This window comes from Convolutriloba macropyga, chromosome 15, assembly GCF_964194025.1.
Source record: "Convolutriloba macropyga chromosome 15, txConMacr16.3, whole genome shotgun sequence".
Classification (NCBI taxonomy): domain Eukaryota; kingdom Metazoa; phylum Xenacoelomorpha; order Acoela; family Convolutidae; genus Convolutriloba; species Convolutriloba macropyga.
In genome coordinates, this window is record NC_134482.1 from 29,759,490 (window position 1) to 29,773,541 (window position 14,052).

The 14,052-nt window shown below is 33.6% G+C and overlaps 2 protein-coding genes across 2 annotated transcripts in view; both read left to right on the forward strand.

The window, feature by feature from the left end:
* The window catches only part of LOC142353975 (uncharacterized), a 32,297-nt gene extending 22,972 nt beyond the window's left edge, over nt 1-9,325 (forward strand). Inside the window, exons 2-4 of the mRNA XM_075406216.1 lie at nt 5,486-5,707; nt 5,987-6,186; nt 8,863-9,325. Coding sequence (XP_075262331.1) covers nt 5,486-5,707; nt 5,987-6,186; nt 8,863-9,222 — 782 coding nt within the window. The 3' untranslated portion in view covers nt 9,223-9,325. The remainder of the gene's footprint in view (nt 1-5,485; nt 5,708-5,986; nt 6,187-8,862) is intronic.
* LOC142354240 (integrin beta-3-like) overlaps nt 1-14,052 on the forward strand; it is a 402,746-nt gene that overhangs the window by 49,533 nt on the left and 339,161 nt on the right. The window lies entirely within an intron of this gene.

A 14,052-nucleotide genomic window follows, 5' to 3' on the forward strand; every position in this document is an offset into this window, starting at 1 on the left:
TATTTTGCGTCTTTAAGCATAGATCTTGCAAAATTTTGCGTTTTTAAGTATAGATCTTGCATAATTTTGCGTTTTTAAGCGTAGATCTTGCATAATTTTGCGTTTTAAGCCTAGATCTTGCATAATTTTGCGTTTTTAAGCGTAGATTTTGCACAATTTTGCGTTTTTAAGCTTAGATCTTGCATAATTTTGCGTTTTATGCGTAGGTCTTGCATAATTTTGCGCTTTAAGCGTAGATCTTGCATAATTTTGCGTTTCTAAGCCTAGATCTTGCTTAATTTTGCGTTTTTAAGCGTAGATCTTGCATAATTTTGCGTCTTTAAGCCTAGATCTTGCATAATTTTGCGTTTTTAGGCCTACATCTAGCATTTTTTTGAGTGTTTAAGCCTGAATCTTGCGTAATTGTGCGTTTTTAAGCCTAGATCTTGCGTAGTTTTGTGTTTTTAAGCCTATATCTTGCATAGTTTGCGTCTTTAAGCATAGATCTTGCAAAATTTTGCGTTTTTAAGTATAGATCTTGCATAATTTTGCGTTTTTAAGCGTAGATCTTGCACAATTTTGCGTTTCAAGCCTAGATCTTGCATAATTTTGCGTTTTTAAGTCTATATGTATCACAATTTTGCGTTTTTAAGCATAGATTTTGCATAATTTTGATTTTTTTATGCCTAGATCTTGGATAATTTTGCGTTTTTAAGCGTAGATCTTGCATAATTTTGCGTTTTAAGCCTAGATCTTGAATAATTTTGCGTTTTTAGGCCTACAGCCAGCATTTTTTTGAGTTTTTAAGCCTGAATCTTGCGTAATTGTGCGTTTTTAAGCCTAGATCTTGCGTAGTTTTGTGTTTTTAAGCCTATATCTTGCATAGTTTGCGTCTTTAAGCATAGATCTTGCAAAATTTTGCGTTTTTAAGTATAGATCTTGCATAATTTTGCGTTTTTAAGCGTAGATCTTGCACAATTTTGCGTTTCAAGCCTAGATCTTGCATAATTTTGCGTTTTTAAGTCTATATGTATCACAATTTTGCGTTTTTAAGCATAGATTTTGCATAATTTTGATTTTTTTATGCCTAGATCTTGGATAATTTTGCGTTTTTAAGCGTAGATCTTGCATAATTTTGCGTTTTAAGCCTAGATCTTGAATAATTTTGCGTTTTTAGGCCTACAGCCAGCATTTTTTTGAGTTTTTAAGCCTGAATCTTGCGTAATTGTGCGTTTTTAAGCCTAGATCTTGCGTAGTTTTGTGTTTTTAAGTCTATATCTTGCATATTTTGCGTCTTTAAGCATAGATCTTGCAAAATTTTGCGTTTTTAAGTATACATCTTGCATAATTTTGCGTTTTTAAGCGTAGATCTTGCATAATTTTGCGTTTTAAGCCTAGATCTTGCATAATTTTGCATTTTTAAGCCTAGATGTAGCAAAATTTTGCGTTTTTAAGCGTAGATTTTGCATAATTTTGATTTTTTTATGCCTAGATCTTGGATAATTTTGCGTTTTTAAGCGTAGATCTTGCATAATTTTGCGTTTTAAGCCTAGATCTTGAATAATTTTGCGTTTTAAATCGTAGATCTTTCATAATTTAGCGTTTTTAAGCTTAGATCTTGCATAATTTAGCGTTTTTAAGCGTAGGTCTTGCATAATTTTGCGCTGCTTTAAGCGTAGATCTTGCATAATTTTGCGTAATACGCCTAGATCTTGCATAATTTTGCGTTTTTAAGCCTAGATCCTGCATAATTTTGCGTTTTTAAGCGTAGATCTTGCAGAATTTTGCGTTTTTAAGCGTAGATTTTGCACAATTTTGCGTTTTTAAGCTTAGATCTTGCATAATTTTGCGTTTTTAAGCGTAGGTCTTGCATAATTTTGCGCTGCTTTAAGCGTAGATCTTGCATAATTTTGCGTAATACGCCTAGATCTTGCATAATTTTGAGTTTTTAAGCCTAGATCTTGCATAATTTTGCGTTTTTAAGCGTAGATCTTGCATAATTTTGCGTCTTTAAGCATAGATCTAGCATTTTTTTGAGTTTTTAAGCCTGAATCTTGCGTAATTTTGTGTTTTTAAGCCTAGATCTTGCATAATTTTGCGTTTTAGGCGTAGATCTTGCATAATTTTGCGTTTTTAAGTTTAGATCTTGCATATTTTTGCGTTTTTAAGCCTAGATCTTGCGTATTTTTGCGTTTTTAAGCCCAGATTTTGCATAATTTTGTTTTTTTAAGCGTAGATTTTGCATAATTTTGCGTTTTTAAGCCTAGATCTTGCATAATTTTGCGTCCTTAAGCATAGATCTTGCATAATTTTGCGTTTTTAAGCCTAGATCTTGCATAATTTTGCGTTTTTAAGCGTAGATCTTGCATAATTTTGCGTCTTTAAGCCTAGATCTAGCATTTTTTTGAGTTTTTAAGCCTGATTCTTGCGTAATTTTGTGTTTTTAAGCCTAGATCTTGCATAATTGTGCGTTTTTAGGCGTAGATCTTGCATAATTTTGCGTTTTTAAGTTTAGATCTTGCATATTTTTGCGTTTTTAAGCCCAGATCTTGCGTAATTTTGCGTTTTTAAGCCCAGATTTTGCATAATTTTGTTTTTTTAAGCGTAGATTTTGCATAATTTTGCGTTTTTAAGCCTAGATCTTGCATAATTTTGCGTCTTTAAGCATAGATCTTGCAAAATTTTGCGTTTTTAAGTATAGATGTTGCATAATTTTGCATTTTTAAGCGTAGATCTTGCATAATTTTGCATTTTTAAGCCTAGATCTTGCATATTTTTGCGTTTTTATGCGTAGATTTTGCATAATTTTGCATTTTAAGCCAATATCTTGCATAATTTTGCGTTTTTAAGCGTAGATTTTGCATAATTTTGCGTATTAAGCCTAGATCTTGAATAATTTTGCGTTTTAAATGGTAGATCTTTCATAATTTAGCGTTTTTAAGCTTAGATCTTGCATAATTTTGCGTTTTTAAGCGTAGGTCTTGCATAATTTTGCGCTGCTTTAAGCGTAGATCTTGCATAATTTTGCGTAATACGCCTAGATCTTGCATAATTTTGCGTTTTTAAGCCTAGATCTTGCATAATTTTGCGTTTTTAAGCGTAGATTTTGCATAATTTTGATTTTTTATGCCTAGATCTTGGATAATTTTGCGTTTTTAAGCGTAGATCTTGCATAATTTTGCGTTTTAAGCCTAGATCGTGAATAATTTTGCGTTTTAAATCGTAGATCTTTCATAATTTATCGTTTTTAAGCTTAGATCTTGCATAATTTTGCGTTTTTAAGCGTAGGTCTTGCATAATTTTGCGCTGCTTTAAGCGTAGATCTTGCATAATTTTGCGTAATAAGCCTAGATCTTGCATAATTTTGCGTTTTTAAGCCTAGATCTTGCATAATTTTGCGTTTTTAAGCGTAGATCTTGCAGAATTTTGCGTTTTTAAGCGTAGATTTTGCACAATTTTGCGTTTTTAAGCTTAGATCTTGCATAATTTTGCTTTTTTAAGCGTAGGTCTTGCATAATTTTGCGCTGCTTTAAGCGTAGATCTTGCATAATTTTGCGTAATACGCCTAGATCTTGCATAATTTTGCGTTTTTAAGCCTAGATCTTGCATAATTTTGCGTTTTTAAGCGTAGATCTTGCATAATTTTGCGTCTTTAAGCCTAGATCTTGCGTAATTTTGCGTTTTTAAGCCCAGATTTTGCATAATTTTGTTTTTTTTAAGCGTAGATTTTGCATAATTTTGCGTTTTTAAGCCTAGATCTTGCATAATTTTACGTCTTTAAGCATAGATCTTGCAAAATTTTGCGTTTTTAAGTATAGATGTTGCATAATTTTGCATTTTTAAGCGTAGATCTTGCGTAATTTTGCATTTTTAAGCCTAGATCTTGCATATTTTTGCGTTTTTATGCGTAGATTTTGCATAATTTTGCATTTTAAGCCAATATCTTGCATAATTTTGCGTTTTTAAGCGTAGATTTTGCATAATTTTGCGTATTAAGCCTAGATCGTGCATAATTTTGCGTTTTTGAGCGTAGATCTTGCATAATTTTGCGTTTTTAGGCGTAGATTTTGCATAATTTTGCGTTTTTAAGCTTAGATCTTGCATAATTTTGCGTTTTTAAGCGTAGGTCTTGCATAATTTTGCGATTTTAAGCCTAGATCTTGCATAATTTTGCGCTTTAAGCGTAGATCTTGCATAATTTTGCGTATTACGCCTAGATCTTGCATAATTTTGCGTTTTTAAGCCTAGATATTGCATAATTTTGCGTTTTTAAGCAAAGATCTTGCATAATTTTGCGTCTTCAAGCCTAGATCTTGCATAATTTTGCGTTTCTAAGCCTAGATCCTGCGTAATTTTGCGTTTTTAAGCCTAGATCTTGCATAATTTTGCGTTTTTAAGCCTAGATCTTGCATATTTTTGCCTTTTTAAGCCTAGATCTTGCGTAATTTTGTGTTTTTAAGCCTATATCTTGCATAATTTTGCGTCTTTAAGCATAGATCTTGCAAAATGTTTCGTTTTTAAGTATAGATCTTGCATAATTTTGCGTTTTTAAGCCTAGATCTTGCATAATTTTGCGTCTTTAAGCACAGATCTTGCAAATTTTTGCGTTTTTAATTATAGATCTTGCATAATTTTGCGTTTTTAAGCGTAGATCTTGCATAATTTTGCATTTTTAAGCCTAGATCTTGCATATTTTTGCGTTTTTAAGCCTAGATCTTGCATAATTTTGCGTTGACTTTAGCGTAGATCTTACATTATTTTGCCCTGAATGCGTTGCATTTACGTCTTGAAATTCAACGCATTCATCGCAAAATTATGCAATAAAATTGCGGTGAATTTTCCGACTTGTCAACGCTAGTTACCGCTTATCTTACATTTTGGCAAAAAATCATCGGCCCGGGGAGCAAAACACTTTTTGTTTTTGGGACAAAAAATGGATTCATACGTAATTTTAAATCAATCATGGTCTTTGCATAGAACATTCACGCCAGAGCATTCACACGATTTTTCGGAGGTCGATCCAATATAATCATTGGTCCAAGTTTTTCGAATAGTAATTTGAACAAACCATTGACAAAAATGTACAAACAAGATCTTTAACTGAACCCAGGAATTTACCCAAGACCTTCTCTTATCTTCAGCAGTTGGGGGCGAATGAAGATTATGAAGTACACAGTTATATGAAGTATCACTCTATACGACCTTTTACTGGGCCTAATTGCGAACCATTGAGATACGGGGTATCCTTTGACAAATTCACGTGAGTTTAGATTGAAATTTGTGACACCCAACCACTCCCCTCCTCCTCCTTCCTCCCCCACCCCTCTCCCCTCGAACATAACATTGAGTTGACAATCGTAGTGGGCATGTTCAGAGTTAGCATTACATTTATATTCCAATTGAAAAATGTAAAAATTCCAATTTAAATAACCTATCAATTAAGCAGTTAAATTCTTGCTATATGAATTCTCATCAATAGCAAAAAGTGCCAACGTATGCACTCAAGTTATATACCTCAGGTCGCGACCTACTTCTGAATGCCAGCAGAGTATTTTCCACAAAGCAGTCGACAATGGCTACATCACTGGCTATGCAGGCTCCCTTTGCAATTACAATGAACTGGAAATCGAGGATGTGGTTCGAACCTGCCTCCCTCCGCATGACCACAAAATTGCATTCTGTGACCCTAACGTGTTCGACCCACACAATCCCTACAGTTTTATGAAAGGTAGGCGCTGCATCAATCGTTTGGCCCATTTGCGCACTACTTTAGATTATGTCATGACTACTAAAAATGACTACTTCACAAAAATCACATAAAATTTACTCTGGTTAATAAAAATCATATACGACCAGAAGTTTTTGACTAGAAAATTATATAAATACCAGAAGTTTATGATGATGAACCCGGACCCGATCCCAGCCAGACTCACACCCAATACTGTTGGTAGATTATGGCAAACAGGTAAATTTTCAGGAGATTTTTTTTTGTTTTTTTTTATATTAGGAGGATTCTCGATGCTCAAGAGGTGTCTCTATGGTCGACCAGTGCATGAATACATGATGGATTATGCTCAATCTTTCTGGAATGTGTACCCTCATGTTCCCAAGTTGTTCATGGCTTATATCTCAGATGCACATGAATGGACGGGGGAACTTGTGCAATACATGGATGAGGCACTAGTCAAGTTTCTACGCTCTTTCCAGGTTCTTGTTATAGTACTATTCAAAGGTTCACCTTCCAGATTAAAACTCCCCCTTTTTTAATCTTGTTAAGCTCCTCTCACTTCTATTCACGATCATTATTGCTTACAGAGAAAAAGTAGACAATCCCAAGGGAGCGAAAGAGCGAACCATTGAAATTGCGAAAAAATGAGAATCAACAAGGAAATTTTCTTTAGGAATAAGCGAAGTAATTAAAATGTCTTAGAACCGGCCAAATTGAATGTCCTTCTGTTAATTCTGCGGACTTCAATTTTTTTCTGCAATTTTTTTCAGCTAAATAAATATCTCTTTAATTGTTTAAATCCAAAAGTTATTTATTTCTGATGAAGAAAGTGCATGCTTCTTTAAAAAGTTTTTATTTCAATTAATTCAAAGTGCGTACTAATTGCATTATATTGGTTACTTTTACTGTCAATTGCTCAACAACATCAATTTTTGATTAAGAAACAATGTTTCAAAATAATTTTTAATTAAATTTCATTGCCAATTTGACAAATTCTGAATTTTAGATTCGTTTATATTCCTTTATTATATTTTAGATTCGACTATTACTATTATTTCTTTATTATTTATGTTGGACGATAAAACTTTGACGTGGTGACTATTTCAATTCAATTCCTTCAAGATTGTAGAGTGGGATTTTTCCAGGGTTGACAAACAGAAAGCCCTTTAAAAACCACATGTGAGACATTCATGGAGAGAATTCTCCGAGATTGAATATATATGTCACAAATGTGATCCTTCTTTGTTGGAATTATTTATGTCCTTTCGTATGAATAATATGAAGAGCAATCAGGATTATCATTGTTTACATTTATAGGCTTTATCTTTAAAAAATCTGAAGAATTTCGCTATCTGTGGAATTTGAGGCATGCTACTACAATATATGTCCTATATAAATTTTTCACATGCATATGTCTTACTATATAGTATATGTCCTATTCTTATACAATTCAACTCTTAGAACTAATACAGATTTCAATGAGGTAACAAATTAAAGCTCTGCGTTGAATATATTTGGTATTTCATTTTGTTGAGAGTTTGTCGAGAAAATTGTTAAAATACAAGGGTCCTCATAATCAGGTGAAAAATTCAACCAGAATATATGTGCAGTTGCATCACAAATTTTTGTGATGTTGTTACAAGGGTTGATAAAACAATCAAAGTCACAATTTATAATAAATTTTGAAACCTTGATTGCCCATCAATTAAAGGGTAGCCATTGAAGATTTTCCTAATAGAAAACTTGATAGTTTTTTCCCACACTTTGTAGTTTATTAACATAATAACAACTAATTGAGAAAAGTTAAATTTTTGTTTGAAAGGACCCATCACAGAGATTCTTAGAAAAGTCAGGTCTTGTAGAAAATTTAGTCATGCACGTTCTTGATAGGGTCTTTTAGAACTGAGCTTAAAAACAATTGAAAAGCACCGGCAAAAAACTTTGATAGAACAAAAAAAATGAATTGTTAAAAGTTTTACCAGAGACTATTTACCTAGGTATTGCAAATGTTTTGGTTTTTTTCATCAATTTCTGGCCTATCTCCACTTGAGGCCAAAATTCAATCTTATTCTTATCACATTATGATGAGAGCTGTCCCTCGACTCTAATTTTACTGCTATGTTAATTATTGACTTCGAGGTACTACTTATTTTTGATCTATTCTGATTGTCATATGTGTAACTTTGTAACGTTCTATAACTTAAAAAGACATGCATAAGATTTGTTGAAAATGTTTCAAGTAAATTGTGTATAAAGAGTTTTCCAGGTTTTGATCAGATTTAGTCAAGTAATTGGGCTTGATATAGCGATTTGCTATAACTGGGAAAGTTTATGTCGATATGAAAATAGTTCCCTCAGGCATCAGGCTAAGTATTGTTTACGTCCGGTCCCTGCATAGCTGTCGACAATAGGGTTCGATGAATCCATTTTATGAATTGTATATTTTCCCTTATTTTAATACATGTTGACTAGACACGCACCCGCTGATTTTTTTTTATGAATGATTGCAATTATGTTAGAAAGAATATAATCTTGTAAAATATAGATTTCCCCTACCCTAGACGAACTCGAACGCTTGTATTGCAAGATATTGCAAGATTTTTGCATATGACGTTTATCTTGCAGGAACCTTACAACATCTTGCAAGATAGACGTCAAAAATTGTTACAGAAAAAAGCGATTTTAAAAAGACCGATTAACTCAAAGACCATATTCTCCTTATGAGTTCAGTCCAGCGAAGGGAGCTCTCGGTTCAAAACAGAAGCTTTCATATAATTTCTGCCTTCAATAACGTATTTGAAAAACTTATTTCCAGAAAAAAAATTCACTGACTGTTGAAATGGTTTGTTCTATCCACGCAAAGTTTGAATAGTTAAGTAAGCACTAAACAAGCTAGTAAAAATGCCTCCAGAGCTTTGCAGCTTATGACATAAACCGTTTCGTTTGACATTTTGTTCTATAAATGAGATGTTTCTATGACTCTAATCATTTTGAATCATTATTAGATAGCAAGTAATAGACGTTGGTAGAGACTAGGATATCTGAAGAAGAAATAACAAGGGATAATAATCTGCTGAAAAAAATGGAGAAAAAGCTCGTGAAAAGTTGGATTGAAAGAACAATGGTTTGATATCATCAAATTGGTTTTGTTTCAGAGTCATCTATCCAACACGACTATTTTTCTTCTCTCAGATCACGGCAACCACCTGAACGGAATCTACAGACTATTCAAACCAGATGGGCCAGAGCTAGAAATGAAAACTCCCCTTTTAAACATTATCAGGCGAAAGCGATCGAAACGTTCAAACTTAATCCCGAAAGCAAATTACTTCAAACTCGTGTCGATGTACGACGTTCACAAAACTGTCGTCGATTTTCTAACAGGACGAGTAAACAAAGTTAATTTCCGAGATGAGGTTTTATCATATAATCTGCTTAATGAACGTGTTCCTCCAAATAGAACATGTGAAGAATCTGGAATAACATACACCGCTCATTGTATCTGTCCGAAATGAGAATTAGCATAAAGTTGAGATTTCTTTCAATCAAAACACCGACGCATATCAGTATAACTGTATAATTGGATCTAGTTTGCCCCTCAATGCCCCCCGGCGCTTAGTGGGTATATAGATTTTACGCAACCAGGCGAACTAGTTATTTTTTACATTTTAACTTGCTATATAACAATAACACATGATTTGTAAAGGGGGACATAATAACCTGGGGGGGGGGGGGGGGGGAGACAGAGAAGATCCGTGTGATTAAAGCTGGTTAAAAATATAACTTGTTGATTAGACATGAATATAATTGGAATCAATGCATGCTGTGCAGAATTGAAACATATGTCACGTGACAAACAAAGACTATAAACCGATTTAGCTTGATACACATATTCTCAATCAGTCGACTTCTTCAGCTTAGTATGAAACTCTAAGCAATGGAAAAGCAACACACGGATATTGGGTTAAAAAAACAGCATTAGTACCCCCCCCCCAAAAAAAAAAACAGTACAGTATCTGTGCTACGTATTCATTACCACCCAAATTGCATTGCGCCTTTAAATATTAAATTCCATTCGTGTCTCGTTATAGGATTCCCGTTCAAGCCTATTTTTCAAGCAAAAGCTGCTGATATTCTTTTTTCCATTTTCGACTCTCAACATTTTAATTCCGATAAAAGTAGCGATAAGGCAAATCCCTTTTTAAAGTTTTGTTGACAATTAACGATTAACGTTATGAAACTTCTGTTGAAGTTTAGTAAATTCTCATAACAGCTAGAATATCAAAATGATAAGAATAAAATAAGTAGAATAATAAGAATGGAACAATTGAATAATATAAGAATAGATTGTTTCCAAGTGAAAATCTCTTCAATAATCATCTCTTATGGCAAAAACGAATTCAGTTCTTGAAAAGAATCTGAGTGAGCTATACAATGAGCAATCATTAACTTAACAATCCTTAAAACGCTCATATTATTAAATCAGTACGAGACATGAATCAGTGCCATGGAGTCTAGCCTAAAAAAAACTGAAAAAGGAGGCTCGGTAATGTGCGTTTGTGCATGATGTTCCGACCCCCCGCTCATTCACATTCTTAGCTTAATTTTCTTCCAAATCAAACAGAGATAGGAAAAAATGAAAGTAAAAAGGGCAGATCTTGTTTTGTAAATTAAGATTACAAGTGTTCTTAGGTTTGGATAGAAATATATACCAGTAAAGCCAACAGCAGCTTAGCTATTTGTTTTTTAGTTGCTCTCGAACGAAGTTTGAAACAATAATTGTAAACGTGTCGATCTTTTTACGCAAAATTTTTGCTTGACGGATTTGTTTTTTCAAGTGATTTTTCCTTCGTTTTGACTTCTTCGTTTTGCGTGATCTAAATTTCTCTCTAACTCAAGAGTGTTAGCAGCTGAACTCAAGTGTCGGCAGTTCATTAATAATAGTCAATTGAAAAGTGCACCAATTATGGTGCCATTTTTTCTCTTAAAATTTCATAAGCGATTATAGTGGTACATAATAAGCTCTAATGACGTCATCTATAACCCCGTTAGCATTTATAGTTGACCATCCTCCCCATTGAAGCAGGCTGCAATAGATTAGAGCTCATAGTAGTTATTCGAGAGCAATTCTTCCTACTTTAGTCGGCTATGTTTACTAGAACAGAAAAAAATGAACTGAGTGACACATGTCACTTTCAGTTGAAACAGAAATCAAAATTAATACAAATTCTCGAACAGACAAAAAACGATTCTGTAAAGTGGACATATTTTTTTTTCAAAAAAAGAGATAGAATAATGATTTCAACATCCATAGAATTGTCCAAGCTGACTTCAAACACTATTGTCTTTCAAGAAAGCCTTGCTACTAACCAGCTTGCTTAACTCCTTTTTTAATTAAATTAGATTTTGCACTCTCAAAATTTAGTAAATGCGCGAAGTAAACCTGATCGAAAATTTAGAAAGGAATTTGCCAAAAGCTCATTCAGCATCTATCACAAGCGATGTCAACATTCAGCACCCAAAATTAGATTTCAGCAACAAAGAAGTGCTCTGACCTCTTGGGGCGCGATTTGAATGTCGCAACTAAAATCCTGGAAGACAACTGATTGAAAAAAGATACAAACACAGATTTGGAAATAAATCTGAAGAAAAAGTATTAACGTACTTACCTTTTTAACATATTTACATTTCGTTCGGTTTTTGATATTTAGCAAAGTTTCCGAAAAAACTGAACGTGCGTAGAACCTGAAAACAAATTTGGTCAAACGAAAACTCCAATTTCATCGGAAGATTTTGGTGTTAAAAATATCCAAATGTTTATATTATGTTGAACAAAATCATACTGTTTACTGCGAAAACAATTTTTTTGTTACCGAAAAAAAGGAATAACGAAAAAGACGAAAATGGAGATATCGCCAAGCTTTTGGAGTGTCGAAGCGCAAAATTATTAAATGCATAACCTCATATTGAAACACTCAGCCTCAGCTTAATATCAAAACTTTCTTGATTGTTTTCATTAATTGAAAATTGCAACGTAGCAAAAAAAATTACAGCAATTCCTGTAAATACCAACAAATCTAGTCAAAATTAAAAAAAACAAAAAAGATTTTGAATATAAGTGTCATCTTAGACAATTAATATAGCAAAAAGAAGGCGAAACTGTGAGAAACTAAGACTGCATTACAAATCTGATCAGACCTGCTATTGCTCTGAATAAGAGAACAGACAAAAGAAACAAATAGGGACAAAACGTAACGATCTACCATTTTTGGAGCAGGAAGCAAGTTTCAAAATTAAATTTTCTCCCTTAATAATAGAAATATTAAAGAGAGAAACTTTGCTTCTATTTAAAACTGTACTAAAAAAGTGAGAAACCTGATGAAAAGAAAAACGATAAAGATGAAGCAAAAATTAAATTTCCTATTTGTTTTCGGAAAAAAACCGATTACAAACACATACGACGCAAAAATGCTTAAGACAAACAAAATCAATTACTACTCTTAAAAAAGTCACTTTTTAAAACTTCTTAGTCATCTCTTTAAATATACTTGAATGTATTTTAAAGAACATTAAAAGCCAGCAAAACTAGTAACAAGTTAAGTGAAGAAACTTTGTTTCAATTCAACGACAATCAAAAGATACGAGTGTAAAACTTTTTAGATATCTAACTAAACCTCGTTGAAAAATTAGTAGTAGCGAATTATGAGATTTAGCGATAAGTGAACAATCAGAGCCTCAAGTTTCGCCAAAGCACAAAAACAACCAAATCATACCAAAATAAAAATATTACAAAACTCTAACGTCAAAGTCTGATGAACAAAGAGGCTATTGAAAGAAAACGCCAATTATTTTAATTCTTGTGTTTTTAAACAATCGATGAAATTTTAATCTATTGAACTATATGATTTAAAAAAATATGCAACAAGAAGCCAATAGGAAACGAATAGAGAAAAAGTACTATATTGAAACAATTTAGGTCACAGCCAAATTAATCCTTTGCTGTCAGTTGGCTGAATCAAAAAATAGCATCTACGCGGCGTTATATCACAAGTATCGAAACAAAATTTTAAAAAATTCAAAAAAACGGCGTAAAAAAAGTCAAGTTGTTGTAAATTAAATGGGCTATAATTGCAAAATTTGTTCACAAAAAAATTCCTATCTCCTATTTAGACTCGTGGGTATTAAAAATACTTGAGCCAACAATTTTTCACGATGGCCAAAGGTACGATGGCGGTATGCTGTGGACTGACGATAAAAAGAGGCACCCATTTCTTTTCACTCTTTTTGAATGACCTTTTTGTCAACGGTACAGCTTAATCTCCAGAAAACAGGCTATCGAAGGGACACAAAAATAAGATAATTACCCGACAATTCTTGATGTTTACGTGGTCAAGTAGTTGTCAGCTAAAGAGTGGAAGCTACAACATCACCCAATTATTAATCCGAACAAAACCAGTATTGTGCGTAGGGTATTTGTTGTACATAATCATTTATTTGGTGCTGTAGAACTATACGATGTACTAATTTATTGATCATACTTAATCCCGGGGGCATGTGTCAAAGTCAAGTTTAGTTCACTTATTATGTCACGTGTTTGTCTGTTACCATAATTCCCACATCGGGAAAACTATTGTTCATGCTTGTTGTGATTTCTGAGGACCCACTTTATACTCAGTTTTCATTCTCTTAGTTTTGCACCTCGAGTACAGTTGCTCAATTTAATCTATTTCTTGTCATTCGTATTTACTAGCTGAGTAAAATAGACAAGTAATTGACAAGCGATTCGCTAAGCGAATTTATTTATAAACTGTGCTAAGTGCACTCGCCGCACAAAAAAGCAAAACAAAATTACTGACATGGTTTGCAGCTCAAGATCAACTACACATTACTGATTGTGTACGACATGGCGCAGCCAGCAACGCAAAAACGAAACCCACTTGGCATTGAACCTTTCTGGGAAAAACCGAGTGCTGATCCTCCATTGAAATGGGAGAAATGGCGGTTGCAAGCAAAGTTGGCCCTTTTTGCGAAGGAAAACATTACTTTAGACATTCTGCTTGAACCAAAACCCGAAAATGTCCAACTACCGTTAGAACCAGTTTACGAGAACACAAGAACGGGTTCCTCAGCGCAATCGGAACGAGAAAGTTTAGCAAGAAACGCGCAATTGAAAATGAATTGGGAAAATCGATGTCAGAAACAAATGGAGATAGGAATTATGTGTGGAGACAAGCCATGGATACAGGCAGACCGAAAAACTGTATCAATGCTATACCTTAGTCTGAGCACTGCGGGAAGACGGATCATATGTAGCAGAAACCAGCATCTCAAATTGGACACACTGG